We start from the raw sequence: 18,081 nt of genomic DNA, 5'->3' as shown, positions 1-18,081 counted from the left end.
TGTTCTGTGTGTGTATTGGCAGTATTTGTGTAGAGCACATAAGTGGATTGTTAATATTTGTGTGATGGATGTGGTGTATTGAATGTCTTATGACTCACACACATATTCCAGGGAAACAACCAGCAACCTGTCTCAGTAGCCAATCAGGAGTTCATGTATGCTGATGCCAAAGACCGTCACTTCTTGTCCCACCTCCACCGTGCAGCAGCCAGAGAGGGGTTTGACATCACACATTACAACAAGCTCAAGGAGGAGGTTCTCCAGGTAACACTCACACACACACACACACACACGCACACCCATACACACTAAAAACACAGAAAATGTTTAAAAGCATCTTTTTTTATATCACTTTTTTCTTTAGTTGTTGTTTGTGTACATTGTTTGTAAACTCTACCTTTTCTTTGTTTTGTATGTATGTGCATATTCAGGTGGAAAATGACTTGCGTCGCTTGAGGAATCCCATCAAGCTCCAGTTACCAGTGGAGCAAGTCCAAGGCTGAGGCTGACACACACACAGACTAGACTCTTAGAGGACTGTACTGTTACTGTGCTGGGCTCTGCATCTACATGGGATATTGCCTTAAGATTGTGAAACACAATATCATTCATATCCCATGAGACACTGCCTTGTCTGACTGATGGGTTTGAACCTGAGTTTAACTCAATGTTTCTATTGTAATGTTTATGTCTGTTACAGGCTTTTATTTGTATGTTGTCTATTGTTATAACACTTTAAAAATTATTTTGTGAAAATAAAGTATTTTCTTGCTTATGCTATGTCATCTCCACATGATCTAATATCTTCCACGTAGGAGGATGATTAATTAGGCCACAGGCTATTGAAATGTATGAATGAAAATGCAAAAGTATAATAAAATCAATTGTATTTCTATTTTAATTTATATCAATGATTGATATGAATGATATCAGTAGCGTACTAAGCAAAAACACACATGATCAGTACTTTACTACCACCATAATGAGAGGAGAGGCTCCAAAGAGTCCGGCATGAGCGGCCTCCAAGTTTGCGCAATAATTATTGAATGTCGTAAGTGCTTACTTCCACATGTTTTTTTGCGAGGGGAATAGCATGTCCGCCTTTTTCATTCTCATCACTGCGCCGTTGTAGGCTGTAGGTAACAATGACAAAATACACAAGCACACACACAATCACACACACACATCGGCTGCTCTCCAGTGTGTTGTGTCAGTGGCAGCGCCCCTGGCTCAAAGGTTGTATTTGGCGATGGTGTTCCCGGTAGTGGCCCGTATCCACTCGTAGTAGTGCGCCACCAGGGTGTACCGTCCTGGCAGGCCGCTCTGCCCGCAGCGCTCACGGTGGACGATCATGCCCCACACGTACGATGGGCCACTGGGGTCCTGACACACCAGAGGGCCCCCGGAGTCCCCCTGGCAGGAGTCCACGCTGCTCTCCACATCACCTGGACACACACACGCGCACACACACACACACACACACACACACAGGGCTGAGAGTCACTCAACAAACATGGCACAGGACTAACAGAGTGCATGGGACATCATGACGAGTTCACACTGCCCTTCACAATCACCTGGACATATTCACACAAAGTGCAGTAAAGACACCATAATCATAACCACAATACACCATTTGATGTGCTTTGATTCTAAGCATAGTGTATGAATGTCTCCTAGTGTCTGGCGACTGCGTTCCCTTCTCATGTTTGCCCGCTCACCTGCACACATCTTTCCCTCTTGGTAGCTCTCTCTGTGGTCGGACTTGCAGTTGTCCAGCAGCGTCACATTCGCCCAGTGCAACACATCCGGAAGTCTGCCATCTGTAGGCATTGTCATGGGAACCAGTGACATTATACTGATTAATCAGTGGTTTATGCCACACCCAAGTCAGATAAAACAGAAAGAACACATTCAAACAGGCAAAAGAGCCATGGAATTCAGGCAACATTTCCAAATTAGCAGTCTGGTCATCTTATGTGGTAAACTTATCTTATTACAGATGACTGGTATAAAGCTATAATGAGTGTAAGATAAATACTCTTAAACTCTTAAATACTTTTATTATTTCATTAACTGTATTCATAATATACATACATATCTTTGAGACTTAACATTTAAAAATGTTTTCTGTATGATGTACAAAAAGTTAAATGTACTAATTCTACTAAAAGTCAGTATCAGAAACCTTTTTTAACCCTGTATTCTCTCAGTGCACTTTCTGGAGTAAACACACCTCATTAACATTAAGAAAATGTGTGTGTTGTCAGTGTTGGGCAAGTTACTTCAAAAGCGTAATGCATTATTTATTACTTGTTACTGTCATCTCAAAGTAATTTGTTACATTACAATATTACTGTCTTTGAATTATAAGGCATTACACTACGTTTACATTACTTTCACCAAAATAACAGGAAATATGGATTTGGTGTTCTCAATAGATCTTCATGTGTTCAATGCAGCTCATTACACAGCAGGAGGTGATGTGGTATGGCATAATGACTTAGATAGGCTTAAGGCTAACAAAAGAACAATATAATGGTTGCAGTTATGGCTCATGGGACAATGTAGGCCCCAAAGGCCAAAGGTCACTCACAACTTAATATAGTAAAATATAGACATAGTGAAATTGTATGTTGACTTTAAATGGTTCTCATCATTGCTGGTTGCCTTTCCTTCCACTTACAGTGGTGTAGACTTAATGCAAATAGTTTGAGAATAATGGCTATACGATCTTTGTCTGTAAAAGCAACATTTTAGTTATTCTCACTGCTTGAAATGAGAAGTATAGTCTAACCATGTTAGATCTGTTGCATGAATGGCAGAGATAACTCAAATTCCCTTTCTACAGTCATCTAAACAAGGCAATCAAATCCAGGACCAGCATAGATGACTTTTTTTAATTCTTGGATAATCTTCTCTGGTGCCAATTGAGCATTTCTCAATTTTGGATTACCGTAAAAAGCAAAGTAACTTCAGTTACTGAGAATTGTACAGAGTAAAATATTACTGGAATTGTATTGCATACATTACTGCATTACAGCAAAAAGCAATGCATTACTGTAATTACATTACTTTTTTAATGCATTACTCCCAACATTGTGTGTTGTACATTTACACATAGATGTATATTATACTTTATGTTATGTGCACTGCATGTGTTTGACTGTGGCGTAGTTACATGTAGTGTGGCCCCATCCAGAGATGCTGCAGGCGTGACCAGGATGACACTGTTGGCTGGACCAAGTCACGCACACGGGCCGGATGGCAGGGTTCCTGGAGGGCGCACATTCAGAGCTGAACCTGGGGCTCTTCAGCTGGAGCAGAGCAATGTCGTTGCTGTGGGTGGAGGCGTCATAGCCGGGGTGGACAAGCACCTGCTCCAACACTGCAACGTCACTGGTCGGCTGCAGCCGCCGCCGGTGCCACAGGGAGAACTTCAGCTGGTACGCCTCCGGCTCACGCCTGCGCAAGGCAGAACACACACAGGAAGACATAAATATGATGATATGAGAGAGATAAAAAGACATAGATAGTGAGAGAGCACACACACAGGAAGTCATAAATCCTTCCTGACACTGCACTGAATACTTGGGTATGGCACTAGAGGGAGCAGGGTGTTACCTAACACAGTGGGCAGCGGTCAACACCCAGCAGCCCCCCAGGTACATGCCTCCACACTCGATCTGTCCTCTCTCCAGAATAGCCACCTGCCACGGAATCTGCGTCTGGGTGTCAAAGATCACAAGAGAGCTTAGCAGCAGATAGATGGACACACGGACACACAGACACACGGACACACACACACACACACACTTACACACACCATGTAAAAGGTTCTGTAAGCTATTCTAAATGCTTTCTAACATGCAACACTTTTTGTATCATTCTTTGCTAGGTGTCCATTCCATGAGTACTCTGTAAAAAAGCCAGACTCCATACACAGCTTTGGCTCCGTGAATAGAAGTGGAGCAAGCCTGTCCCCAAAACCATAACAAAAACAAAACTGTTCCAGCCATAACCGAGGTGGTACAGGAGTTTGTGGGAATGGAAGGGGGGTTTGGGGTGGAAGGGGTGAGTTGGATCTCTGATGTTTTGTTTGGTATTTAGTTAAAATATCAATGGACATGACATAATCCGAAATCGCTAACAGTGCCTTTAAAGTTTACTACTGAAAGTCACCTAATATTTTTTTCGTTAATGTTTTGGGGGCTTTTTAGGCCTTTAATCAGACAGGACAGTGAAGAGTTACAGACAGTTAGGGACGGGGTGTAATCAGGAAATGACCCGGGTCTAACTCACACCCGGATCCCTGTGGGCACCCGGACCCAAATATGTCACATGACGCTGCAACCAATTGTGCCACAGCGCAATTACAGGTTTACACGGAACCCTTTTTTAAGTTAAAGGTAGACACCAGAAAGTTGCATGTGCTCACCAGAACCCTTCTGGCGCATGCCAGGATATTTTCTTTTGCCCATGTCCCTTTCGAGCTCCATAAGTTTACACGTCATTTCTTATTGCTTACTGGCTCTGTTGGAGCTCCTCCCACTATCCTCTACCTCCTTGTCCTCCCGTGGAAGTCGATGGTAGCAGAAGGATTTGGGATGCCACACTCCAACACCTCCAGAGAATCACGAAGTGCCTTGATATCTGCAGACGATGTGTATAGTATGTTACAATAATGCCCTGTATTTATGGCAAGCCACCCCAACCTGATACCACCATAAGACATAAAGGGGAATGCTACAGCTGTCTGATCCTATGTGTAGGAGAAAGCTTAACTTGACTTGAAACAGTAAAGGGCAAGAAAGAGCAGTAAGCACAAGACAATTACTGGGACAGAAGGGCATGCAGTCACAGGTTACATTGAGGTGTCTAAGCAAGCTGCTTTGGGGAAAAAGCATCTGACCAACATCTGAACACCTGACCAAGACAGTTCAACAGGTGCATGTGTGTTTAGATGTCAGTGCAGATGTACTGTAGGTATGTGTATAGGTGAATGTGTGTGTAGGTGTATAGGTATACAGGTGTAGCCCAGACAACAATGGGTTCAGTCCTGGAGGATCTGAGCCTATCAGAATGCAGCCCCACTGTATCTTTGACAAGAGCAAAACTACATTATTCAGATGATTAAGAACACCCAACTATTCCAGATACTCTGTTATAAAGTGTATGGTAAAAAGAGAAGGCATATGACCCTACTAGACAGCACATATTGTAGCATATAAATAAATCATCCATATGGAATTTCAATGAGGAATTAAGGCACCAGTAAAGATGCTGTATGTTTTGGACCATGTTTCAACCCTCCACCCTCCACCCTCTCACACACACACACACACACAGCATTACCTTCCTTAGGTGCAGAGATGACTGGTTCTGGAAAGAAATAAAAAATATGAAAGGAATATTGGTTTATAATAACTACACACAATTCATCATTTATTAAGCATTTGTAAACAAGTAAAACATCTGACAACAAAATGATTTGCAATACTCAATAAATTATGCAATAATCATTGTTTTTATAAAGGCATGCCTACATGTAGGTGTAAATAGTTTCTTAATCATTAACACATCCATTCTAACTGATCTTATATAAACCATAGAAAATTCCTTAAGTTCTGTTAAACAAATTATTATTGCATCTTTATTAAGAATTATTATACGGCTCTTCACAATTCAAGAAGAATGCTCCATAGACTTGAATGGGATTTCCCAAAGTTCTACGGGTCCTTATTTTCATCTAAGGACTATTGTTTTTTTTTTTTTTAAAAATGAGATGACTCTCGTGGAGAGTTAAAATGGTGAAAAGTGCGTTTACTTAAAACGCACATGTGCACTTTACATACATCCAATAGAGGAGTGACGGTAACAGCTCTGAAATAATGACCGCTGTCAATGGCAACGGATTTTGTGCTTCTTATTCAGTTCTTTCATATCACTCCGCAAGTAGTCCGGTCACTTATCCTAACTGTACGTACACACCGCCGCCGACTTGAGCTTCCAAAGAGTCAGGAAGTCATTTATTTTCAATGTGTTTAGTCCATCTGCACCTTCCGTGATAATGCTTTACTGATGAGAACTAATGTAGGAACAATACTACAAAAAATGATGAACAAACCATTTACTAATATTTTACAAATGCTTAATAAATGATGAATTAAATGATGAATTAAATGATGAATTGTGTGTAGTTATTATAAAGTGTTACCAAAATATTAAATTGGGCATTTTAATAAATAGAATGTTTGGTTGGTTAGGGACTAATGATGTTTATGACAGACATGATGATATGATATGATATGACAGACATGATGATATGAGATAAAAAGACTGAGAGACAACAAAAAACAAAGAACAAGAATATGGGTGTCGTTTATGTGATCATGTCTGTGTGTTACTCTTGTAGGAGAATGGTGCACCTGTCGGCGGATTGATTGTGTTGAGCTCGTCATCCCCCCCAAGACAGTCCCTGATTCCGTCGCCAACAGCATGAGGAGGGATACAAACATTGGACTGGCAATGTGAACCATAGCGTCGACAAGCTGAGGGCAGTATACACACACAAACACACACATATACACACACATTCACATATACACACACATACATATCATAAGTTATCTTTACACAGACAGACAGGCACACACACACACAAAAGCATCACAATACAAAACTATGGCATAAAACAAATCAAGTTGATAGTGATACCTTCATCTCACACACAGTACCTGAGTGTGTCCACACACAGCCAAACAGACACACACACACACCTTTGCAGCACATCTCATCGCTGCTGTCTCCGCAGTGATTGATTCCGTCACATGTATTGTCAAGCTTCACACACCTTCCATTGGCACACTTGAACTCACAAGTACTATCTGTAGAGATAAAACAATACGTTTTTGTATGTTTATGTTACTCTTTCACTCTCTCTCTCATTTCTCTCTTTCATTTCTCTCTCTCTTTATGACAGTCAACATTTTCTCTGTGCAGGGGCGCCGCTAGAGTTGCAAGGTATGCACACGCATACGTGCCCCCCCCCCCCCCCCCCCTGACCTTATTTACAAAAATTGCGCTTTTGGTAAATGTAGGCTAGCCTAACATGGGCCTCTCCTTATTGAGCCTAAGAAAAACCTTTACATAAACTGGAACAGAAAGCCCCTCTTAATCACGTCAACCTACCCATGTCATCCCTTATCAAATAGCCTACCGCATAAAGCGTCTAACTTTTGTAACACTGGCTGTAGGTTACGTGGGCTTATTCAGGCTTTTTAAAAGTTACGTGGGGGTGTTTCAGGCTTTTTAAAAGTTCTGGGATGAGGGAGATTTCTCTGGTTGCTAAGCACACTATTTTAATGCAGTTTGGGGAGGACAGAAATACCTTTACAGAGCAAGCGGCTCTGACTCAAATTAGGGGAACATACCTTATGCGCATTATAACTTCACTGCCCAACCCGCGAAAAAGAGAAAGAAAAGAAAAAAATAAATCAATGAGTTTATCTCGCGATTTGCGATAGAGAAAAACACAGATATGGTAACTTACTAACAATAAGGATTTGCTCACTACACTCTAAATACATTGCACTGCTGTTTTGGTCATCCCAACCTTTTAGATGATAGGCCTACGCACAGTCAAGGACTTTTAAAGGGACACCAGGCAAGCCTGATGCTTTTTCTCTAAGAAACTCCCCCTTCGCTTGCTCTGAAGCTCTTTTCCTTTTCTTTGCATCTTCCGTCAGGGGTTTTCGCTGCTTTTTCGCCGGCTCTGCCATTATACACACGTTTGCAACAATCGCTAGCGTTTAGTTGGCCTGCCTCTGTGCTGTGGATGCAGGATGTAATTCATCCTGCTTCGGTCGGCGGGTAGGATACACTGAACTTGCAAGCGGGATATTCTTCCTACAGGCAGTAGGGGCGGGCGAGAGAGTCTTCATTCGCCCTGTAATGAGTCATTTAACCATATACCGATTTACGAAGATGAGTAATTAACACGAAAACGTTGCCTGGTGTCTCTTTAACACCCGCACCAACCCGACTCGTCATGTTGTGCCTTAGCCCCAAAAAGGTTGAGAACCTCTGCTCTACGCATTAACTGAATCCCTGTTTCAAACAGTGTTTTTTTTTTTTAATAAGCCTACAGAGGTAAGCAAACAATGCAACATTTTAAACACGTGTAGACCGTGACCATAGAGGACAGTCTCGTCGTTATCATGTCATGATGCTACGTTTTCATATTTTATAGTCTATGGTTTCCATGCACACCATATTCCGGTTTTATTCGGAATAATGCCAATATTGAATGATTTCACAAATAAAGCCGTGAAAAAATTGTACGCACAGTGCGTACAGGATTACGCCTGCCGGTGCCACTGTCTCTGTGTAAGACTACTATGTGTGTGTGTGTGTATGTGTGTGTGTGTGTGTGTGTGTGTGTGTACATGTGCTCATGTGTGTGTGTGTGTGTGTGTGAGTGAGTGTGTGTATTGACCTGCATCTTCTGTTGCACAGTGGACCGTTGCGACACTGTGTTGGGAAGTGAGCGGTTTCATATCACCATAGATGTTACACTCGGCCAGTGAGTACTCGTGCCCTGTGCACTGTACCCTCACACACACATCAGGCAGACTAGTGTCCTCGCTCTGAACCTCTGAGAATGACATAATTCCAGCAGTGCTTGCACCTCTGAGAAGACAGAGAGAGAGAGAATGAGACAGAGTGAGAGCAAAAGAAAGAAAGTGTATTGACGTATGTGGTTTACTTGTAAGGTACAGTATGTCATGAGTGATCTTGCATGGTATTCATTTTTTTAATTGTTTTGCCTTTATTAAGATAGGACAGTGAAGAATGACAGGAAGCAAGTGGGTGAGTGAGATGGGGATCTGGAAACGTGGGAACTTGGACCCAAATATGGTACAGATGCCACAGCACCCCCGATCTTCCATGTTATTGAATTGTTTAGGTGCTACTTATGTTCTACTACTTGTATGAGGAGGCTCGTCCATTGAGGAAAGGGAGGACAATGCTTCCTAAACTTTTCAGGTAAAGTAAATTGATTTGTAAAGTGATTTGTCACTGTGTTTACTATGTTGTTCCCTTTTCTACCCAGTAGGTGGCAGTCCAGGATAAGAAATAGAGCAGTTCAAGTAGTTGAGTAGAAAGAGATTAAACTAAACAGCATAGGCGAGTTTAGGCTATTTTTGAATTACTAAATATGACAAAGACTAAAAAGGACATTTCGTCCAAAGATTAAGACTAAGACAAAATTAAAAATAGGTGACAAAATTAACACTATCTCAGAATGTGTGAGCTGAGGTCTGTCCTCAGATCTCTGTGTGTGTGTGTGTGTGTGTGTGTGTGTGTGTGTGTGTGTGTGTGTGTGTGTGTGTGTGTGTGTGTGTGTGTGTGTGCTGGGATCTGTCCCCAGGTCTTAAAGTGTGTGTGCTGGCGTTTGACCTCAGATTTGTGTGTGTGTGTGTGTGTGTGTGTGTGTGTGTGTGTGTGTGTGTGTCCTGGTGTCTGTCCTCAGGTCTCAGAGTGTGTGTGCTGGTGTCTGTCCTCAGATCTATGTGTGTGTGTGCTGGGGTCTGTCCTACCCATTTGATTGACAGAGACCCAGGTATGTACCTGCCAGTCTTTTGACGGCACATTACATTGGCCGCAGCCATGTCCCAGTCTGCCGCACACCAACACGTTCTTGGAGATGCTAGGCAGTGTCACCTTAATCACTTGTTTATTCGTCTTCAGAGAGGTGCTGAACACATTGTCCACTACACATAAAGACACACACACACACATTCATCCAAAGACATCCATTCAACAGACGTAACCTGCAGTGTGTGTTTTTATGCATGTGTGTGTGTGCATAAATATATGTGCGCCTCACCACTACATGTGTCCCCAAAGTGAGAAAAAGTCACCTTTCCTGTCATACAGCTCTCCACCAGGGCCTCACAGTGGCTGCCATATGTCCAGCTGTTGAACCCGCACACCCTCCAGGCCGAGCCACGCGGGCACTCAAAAGACCTCTTACACACACACGTCGCGTTCATGCAACGTGTCCACGGCAGGCAGAAAGCCTTCTTGCAAGACATGTGCATGTGATTCTGTCTCAAGCACTCCTCCGGGCCCAGGTGCTCATCCACAAATGTAGCTAGAGCTGGTGCGTCCTTGGACAAGAAATCATGGACAAAATGACAAAAAGTTATCCTGGGTGAACCCAGACGAACCTGTTAACAAATTTGAATTTGCTCTGCAGGTCAGTCTGGCAAGGAAGGCATTGACACCTTTTTCCAATGTTCCAAAAACCCAGGCACCAATCACAATCACTTATCCAGCATGGGGCAGGCTTTCTATGATGACAGATAGAGCAGTGCATTCAACACAATGGCTGAGCTGATGGCGACAGGATTAAATAGATATGGACTTTTGGAATTTTGTAAAAACTGCATTTAAAACCTTCATTTACTAGAGAGACCAAATTTCCCTCACGGGATCAAAAAAGTATATATAAAAATAAAATAAAAAAAGAGATGTGTTTGCGCTGCACTAAGAAACAGACTTCATGAGGGTGGCCTGAGGGCCTGATGGTCTCTAGAGGGACCTGTGTCCAGCACCGTGGAGCTCAATTGGCATTTGCCATAGAATACACAATTGGCAAGTCCGCCACTGGCGCCCTGTGCCTTTCACAGATGAGAGCAGGTTCACCCTGAGCACATGTGACAGACATGAAAGGGTCTGGAAATGTTGAAATGACGTTATGCTGCCTGCAACATCATTCAGCATGACCGGTTTGGTGGTGGGTCAGTGATGGTCTGGGGAGGCATATCCTTGAAGGGACACACAGACCTCTATGGGCAAGACAACAGCACCCTCACTGCTCTTAGGTATCGGAATGAAATCTTCAGACCCATTGTCCGACCCTGTACTGGTGCAGTGGGCCCTGGGTTCCCCCTGGTGCACAACAATGGCCTGCCACATGTGGCGAGAGTGTGCAGGCAGTTCCTAGAGGATGAGGGAATTGATACCATTGACTGTCCCCCACACTCCCCTGACTTAAATCCAGTAGAACACCTCTGGGACATTATGTTTTGGTCCATCCAACACCGCCAGCACCACAGACTGGAGGAGCTCGGTGATGGGAGCAGTTCCCCCAGGACACCATCTGACGTCACATGCCCCGACGTCTGACGTCACATGCCCCGACGGCTCTTTAGGAGATGAACATGTGAGGTCATGCAAACTACTGAGTACCTAGGAGGTAGGAGGCCCTTAATCATGAATTATAAAAAATGGTTGAATTATGAAAAAGGTTGAAGACTCCTGCTTCAACCTTTTTCAGCCCAAGGACCCCTAAAAATGAAAAAGCAACATTATACTGCTTTAATTGCCCCTTTCTTCAGTTGAGATGTCCTGAACTGCACCAAATTTCATGTGTACGATTAACCTGACATCCTCTGGGGTATGCCAAGTTTCATGAAATTTCATTCATGGGGGGCCATAAAATAAACAAATGTATGTGTATATTTAGTGACTGTACACCCATCGGCCTGTAGATGATGGTGTTGAGCAAAGAGTTATTGCTAAGGGAAGATTAGGAGAGGAGCTAAGCAGGACTGTGTCACACACACTCTCTGTCACAAACACACACACACACACAAACACACACACACACACATGCACGCATACACACACATACAAGCACACACACTCACACCACATGAACAGACATACATGCATTACTTGACTTGGTTTTGGTAAACAGGCTCTGGTTTTACTTCACTGTGACTTCCGACAACTCAAAGGTGGCTAAGTTTATTCATGGTAGGATGATTTCCAGGTGAAATGTAATTCCCATTTCTTCTTGAAGCTGAAATAAACCTGAGAATGTTTATCAGACATACTTGGTTTTTACTGCAGGAACGTTAATCTTACACCAGCTTAATATTATGTAAAATATGGACATAACATTAAGCTGGTTGAGTGATGGAGGCTGGTTTGATTGTTGGTGTATTTGTGAAACATAAACTCAGTTATACCGAGCAAATTGATAACAGTAATTGTCTCTTTCAACTGTCATCTCATTCATTTCTGACCATACTGACAGGAGCTAAGTTAATTAGCCACAACGCTAATGAGCAGGGCATAAATAGACTACCTGTCTACGATGCATCCTAAACACAGGGCTGGAACACTTCTGCTTGCTAAATGCTGTTGACTTGCTCACAGTCCTTGGTGGCCCTGCCAGTGCTTGTGAAATGTTGCATTAAGACAACAAAAAGTCTACATGAAATAAATGTGAGCATCTGAGCTAACGTTCATTCCCAAACACCCACTAGACTACTCCCTAGTTTCAGTCTTCAATTTCTTGCATTTCAACAAAGGTTTTTCAAGTAAGGAAGAGCATGGTTTAGGCTACAAAGGCTAAAGGTAAAGTAAAATAACTGATCATACTTGTATAATGTTTTGCTTGCATAAAGGGATAGTCATTAAGTATAAACTGCTCACAATGCAGATTGTGGCAATGTGGTTATAATAGAACAAAGACCTCTTTTATTCTTACTATTCTTTCTATTCTATAGCCTACGCTCTTTTATTTCTTAAAACAAATAAATTACTGTATATGAAGAGCCTTTCATTAGGAAACTAGATAGTTTGGCCTATTCAAATACATAATGTCCCACCAGTATATCGGTTATTGAAAAACTCAAATATTAAAAATCGGTATCGGCCTTCAAAATCCCAGGTCAGGCTCTTTAGGAGATGAAGACAAATTGACATACACACGCATGCACACACACACACACACACACACACACAGACACACACACACACACATCCACACATAGGCACGCACACACTCACATGCATGCACACACAGACACACATACACACACACACACACACACAATTTCATATTCATTGCTGGTTATGGCCATGGAAGTTGTAAGTCAATGAAGCTTTTCCAGACCCACTCTCAGTGAGATTTGAGAAGTGATCTGGTGTTAACCAGGCTAACAAAAAGTTAGAGACAAACGCACATTATTGTACACAGAGAAAGAGAGAGAGATGTGTGTGTATGTGAAACTAACCAATATTTTCACAATGTCAAAAAACACAATTAAGTAATGCATTGTGATTAATGATGGACTTTATCTTCCAGCAATAGTCCCTCTAGGTAAATGTGACAATGGATCACAAAATCTGATAGTTTTTTGTAGTTTAACTTTAATTAAATTCACCAAAAGCCAGGGTAGGCCTAACATTAACAGAGGGCAGCAGAATGCAAGGAGAATAAAAATGATCCAAACCTAAGCATGTTATACTTGGCAGCAGCAGCATGGCAATTCTGTCCACAATTATCATTATACATTTTTTTATTTTTCTATTGCTTGCTTCTTGCACCAATGTCTTCACCTCAAACCAACTATATAAATAATTCTGTCTCTTCATCAGACCAATTGAAACACATTTTTTAATGTGTAGTCATGTGACTTCCCTAAATGAGACAAATGGTCATGTGTTCCTCACTATCCACATTGATACCCTACTCACCATCATAGGCTATTACTAGACTAAACAAAAAAAGACAGAAAAAGAAAAATCCAACATTTCCCTTCCCCAACTCTGCTTATGTGGGTGTGTGAGTAGCTCACCAGGTGGGTCTTCTGGATAAGTAGAGCCAGCAGTAGTGCTACCGTGTGAAGCTTCATGCTTGTTTTTGTATCAGAAACACAATGACTGTCTCTTACACACATACTTGACACAGACTCTCTAACAGAAAATGTCCGTCCAGAAAGTGCTGTGAACACACACAAACTATGTGCAATGAACAAACAATGACAAATCAGTGGTCAGGTACATTCCGGTAGCCTACAGTCTTTACTGGAATATCAAATAAACTGACCATCAATATGAGCTGTTTGGTCAATGATTACCCCCACTGCTGGCAAGAGGGGTGGGGAGATAAGAGAGGAAATTTGATGCTAGTGTGATTTGTGTTTCAGTGTGCGGTTACCGTTTGTTTCTTTAGCACCAGGCTTGTGTAACCTGCCTGCCTTGACTCAAACCCGCAAACAGCAGCACCTCAGATAGGGAGTTGAGCACGTTGACAATTGCACAGCTATGCTAGCTAGTATCCATCACACTCATCACAATGTCAATATTCAAACATGGTATAATATTGTGTGATTAGGCTATGATCATTTCCAGTGATGTTAATATTTTTTGAACATGCAGGAAAATAAATGAAACATACACATTGGTGAAAGAAAACTCATTCAAAGAGAAGCTTTGCGGGTGTGTCTCTTCCGAGACGCTGTACAGCTTTGGACTGGAGTCCGATCAACAGCTTCCAAGTGCACTCTTAAAACGAATGTGTTGAAAATAACACAACTTGTATTGTTTTTAACACATATCTGTGTCCAGATAGGGACAACAGTTTGTGATGTTTCCTTTTTTTATTTGTTACACAATATGTGTTGAAAATAACACAACTTGCGTTGTATTTTAACATATCTCTCTGTCCACTCATTCGTTTTAGGAGTGTACCCGCGGTCGCCAAACCTTGACACTCCTCCAGAGGAGAGCTTTTGCTTCGGTGGGCGCAGTCTTTCACAGCAGGGTAGATGGAGAAGGGAGAGGATTCACACTCGCTCCACACAGAGACTTGACTAGACAAAGAGCCGCTCAAATCCCACACCTCAACTCCCACCACAGTCTGTGTCGTCGTTGGAGGTGGCGTTGGTGAGGATGTCGTAGGTGACGGTCTGAGTGTTGGGCAGATCTCTGGGGATTGGCGTGCTTCAGGCTTCTATAATCTTACGATCTCACATTTGAGCGCCATCTCTCCACTCAGTGATGTCTGAGTGAGCGGCCTCGGAGACCAGGTTGTCCATGGAAAACTTCACCAAACCCTCAACAAAATCATCAATGTAACAAGTCAGTGGCGCCGTCAGGCGTAATCCTGTACGCACTGTGCGTACAATTTTTTCACGGCTTTATTTGTGAAATCATTCAATATTAGCCTACAACAATAAAACAAAAACTTGGTGTGACAACTAGCCTATATTTATTGACCCATGTGTAATCTGAATATTGGCATTATTCCGAAAAAAACCGGAATATGGTGTGCATGGAAACTATAAAATATGAAAACGTAGCATCATGACATGATAACGACGAGACTGTCCTCTATGGTCACGGTCTACACGTGTTTAAAATGTTGCATTGTTTGCGTACCTAAAAAAAAAAAAAAAAACACTGTTTGAAACAGGGATTCAGTTAATGCGTAGAGCAGAGGTTCTCAACCTTTTTGGGGCTAAGGCACGTCATGACGAGTCGGGTTGGTGCGGGTGTTAAAGGGACACCAGGCAACGTTTTTGTGTTAATTACTCATCTTCGTAAATCGGTATATGGTTAAATGACTCATTACAGGGCGAATGAAGACTCTCTCGCCCGCCCCTACTGCCTGTAGGAAGAATATCCCGCTTGCAAGTTCAGTGTATCCTACCCGCCGACCGAAGCAGGATGAATTACATCCTGCATCCACAGCACAGAGGCAGGCTAACTAAACGCTAGCGATTGTTGCAAACGTGTGTATAATGGCAGAGCCGGCGAAAAAGCAGCGAAAACCCCTGACGGAAGATGCAAAGAAAAGGAAAAGAGCTTCAGACCAAGCGAAGGGGGAGTTTCTTAGAGAAAAAGCATCAGGCTTGCCTGGTGTCCCTTTAAAAGTCCTTGACTGTGCGTAGGCCTATCATCTAAAAGGTTGGGATGACCAAAACAGCAGTGCAGTGTAGTGAGCAAATCCTTATTGTTAGTAAGTTACCATATCTGTGTTTTTCTCTATCGCAAATCGCGAGATAAACTCATTGATTTATTTTTTTTCTTTTCTTTCTCTTTTTCGCGGGTTGGGCAGTGAAGTTATAATGCGCATAAGGTATGTTCCCCTAATTTGAGTCAGAGCCGCTTGCTCTGTAAAGGTATTTCTGTCCTCCCCAAACTGCATTAAAATAGTGTGCTTAGCAACCAGAATTTAAAAAAAATCTCGGGAGAGAAATCTCCCTCATCCCAGAACTTTTAAAAAGCCTGAAACACCCCTATAAGCCCACGTAACCTACAGCCAGTGTTACAAAAGTTAGACGCTTTATGCGGTAGGCTATTTGATAAGGGATGACATGGGTAGGTTGACGTGATTAAGAGGGGCTTTCTGTTCCAGTTTATGTAAAGGTTTTTCTTAGGCTCAATAAGGAGAGGCCCATGTTAGGCTAGCCTACATTTAACAAACGTATGCGTGTGCGTACCTTTGAATACAACCCTAGCGGCGCCCCTGTAACAAGTCATCATAAATGTGTCAATAGAGCCAGTGCTCTCTCCCATGCCTTGCCTTGTTTTCAAATATTTATAAAAATTGATATCAGAAATCTATGAAACGACTCATACTAGTAACTTCAATCTGGTGAAGTGTCAAAAATAATGTCATATGCTCCTGATTAAATGTCAGCCTAGGCTACATGTCTTGTCAATACGTCATCATAGTCCCAGTCTCTGTAATTGCATCATACATACAGTAAGACATGCATTTGAGCTACTCATCAGTGGGTTAATGATACTACTGCAAGGACCTACTACTAGGTATAATATTACTACTACTACTACTACTAATAATAATAATAATAACAATAATAACTAGAAAAGTATTTCCTGAAGGAAATACAGTGCATGAAAATGCAAAAACATGATGTAAAATATCATACAGAGTAAAAACAAACTATATTGGTTGCTAAGTAGATGAGGTTTAATATAGTTGGAATGACTGAACAGTTAAATAGGTGGATAGTTTAAATGGTTAAATTATTTAGGTAGATAGTTGACGATAACTGACAGTTGGAATGGCTCTAATGTTTGTTAGTAGTTATGCTAACTATGTTAACAAAGATAATAATATTAACAAAGTTACTATGCTAACTAGCATGCTAACACGCTAGCATTTAAACTATGCTAACCACGTTACTTAGCTAACTTAGCTAATCATTTTTAGCAGTTTTGCTAAAAATGCTAACTAGCATGTTAGCATGCTAACTATGTTAACCACGTTACTTAGCTAACTTGGCTAATTGTTTTTAGTAGTTATGCTAACTATGCTAACTAGCATGCTAACATGTTAGCATGCTAACTATGCTAACCATGTGACTTAGCTAATCATTTTAAGCAGTTTTGCTAAAAATGTTAACTAGCATGCTAACATGTTAGCATGCTAATTATGCTAACCACATTACTTATCTAACATAGCTAATTTTTTTAGCAGTTTTGTTAAAAATGCTAACTAGCATGCTAACATGCTAGCATGCTAACTATGTTAACCACGTTACTTAGCTAACTTAGCTAATTGTTTTTAGCAGTTTTGCTAAAATGCTAACTAGCATGCTAACATGCTAGCATGCTAACTATGCTAACATGCTAGCTATGCTAACCATGTTACTTAGCTAACTTAGCTAACTAGCTACAGTTGATGCTGACAGTTGATTAGCTAACTTAGCTAACTTGTCATAGTTGATGACAAGTAACAGTTACAATGGCTGAACAGTTAAAAAGTTCAGTAGTTTAAAGGGTTAAATTGTTTAACAGTGAAATATTGTAGTGAGGACTTTTATTTTGAAACAGTTTTTGGCAGAGGAAGCAGTTGAACAGGATGTGTAGTCTTAATAGGGCCAGTTTGTATGCTTAAAGCCTGAGACTGGCAGTTGGTCCAGGTGGCCCGAACACCTGCCATAGGATTCTAATTGCTTAACGGCTCTATTGTGATGTCATCAGCCCATGTTAAGTCTATGGGGAAATTTTGAACAGTTTTTAATTAATAGTTTAAAAAGTATAAAAGTTACAAAGCTGAAAAATACATAGCACCCATGTCCTAAGTAAGACCTACGTAACATAGTTTGAATGAAGTTTCTACGTTAAACGGTTGAAGCTGCATTAAACGCGTTAGAAGAAGAAGAATAAGAAGAAGCCTAGGAAGAACAGTACAGTGCATTTTCATGCACTGTAATAATCATGGCAACTCAATGCTATTATGTA

The 18,081-nt window shown here is 41.6% G+C and overlaps 3 protein-coding genes across 7 annotated transcripts in view; 1 reads left to right on the top strand and 2 right to left on the bottom strand.

Annotated features, from left to right (window-relative positions):
* Nucleotides 1-780, top strand: part of LOC121689717 (calcium uniporter regulatory subunit MCUb, mitochondrial-like) — an 11,407-nt gene extending 10,627 nt beyond the window's left edge. For all 5 annotated transcript variants that reach the window (XM_042069782.1, XM_042069786.1, XM_042069784.1 and 2 more), the window contains 2 exons: nt 112-264; nt 432-780. In XM_042069782.1, the coding sequence (XP_041925716.1) occupies nt 112-264; nt 432-503 (225 nt within the window). In that variant the 3' untranslated portion in view covers nt 504-780. The remainder of the gene's footprint in view (nt 1-111; nt 265-431) is intronic.
* Nucleotides 781-880: 100 nt separating this feature from the next.
* LOC121690188 (complement factor I-like) lies at nt 881-4,853 on the bottom strand. The gene is given in 6 exon segments (XM_042070611.1): nt 881-1,445; nt 1,722-1,823; nt 3,182-3,465; nt 3,625-3,728; nt 4,529-4,653; nt 4,838-4,853. Coding segments are annotated over 6 exon segments (846 nt in total). The 3' UTR covers nt 881-1,230.
* A 545-nt stretch (nt 4,854-5,398) lies between these two features.
* Nucleotides 5,399-11,639, bottom strand: LOC121689718 (complement factor I-like). The gene is made up of 5 exons (XM_042069787.1): nt 10,795-11,639; nt 9,634-9,999; nt 8,498-8,691; nt 6,780-6,887; nt 5,399-6,551 (listed from the first exon to the last, which is right to left on the bottom strand). Exons 2-5 carry the CDS (start codon nt 9,672-9,674, stop codon nt 6,391-6,393), a joined length of 504 nt encoding a protein of 167 aa, XP_041925721.1. The 5' UTR covers nt 9,675-9,999; nt 10,795-11,639; the 3' UTR covers nt 5,399-6,390.
* Between the last annotated feature and the right edge of the window lie 6,442 nt (nt 11,640-18,081).

Source organism: Alosa sapidissima, chromosome 18 (genome assembly GCF_018492685.1).
Source record: "Alosa sapidissima isolate fAloSap1 chromosome 18, fAloSap1.pri, whole genome shotgun sequence".
In the NCBI taxonomy this organism is placed as follows: domain Eukaryota; kingdom Metazoa; phylum Chordata; class Actinopteri; order Clupeiformes; family Clupeidae; genus Alosa; species Alosa sapidissima.
Note: the sequence above shows the minus strand (reverse complement) of the source record. Positions and strands in the feature narration are given on the sequence as shown.

Excerpts from the sequence above, each read along its gene's own strand:
- LOC121689718 (XM_042069787.1), bottom strand. The coding sequence starts at position 9,674 with ATGGCTGCGGCCAATGTAATGTGCCGTCAAAAGACTGGCAG. Across the intron at positions 8,692-9,633 it reads TGCCGTCAAAAGACTGGCAG|AGGTGCAAGCACTGCTGGAA; the intron begins GTACATACCTGG and ends CTGTCTTCTCAG. Across the intron at positions 6,888-8,497 it reads CTGTGCAACAGAAGATGCAG|ATAGTACTTGTGAGTTCAAG; the intron begins GTCAATACACAC and ends TTATCTCTACAG.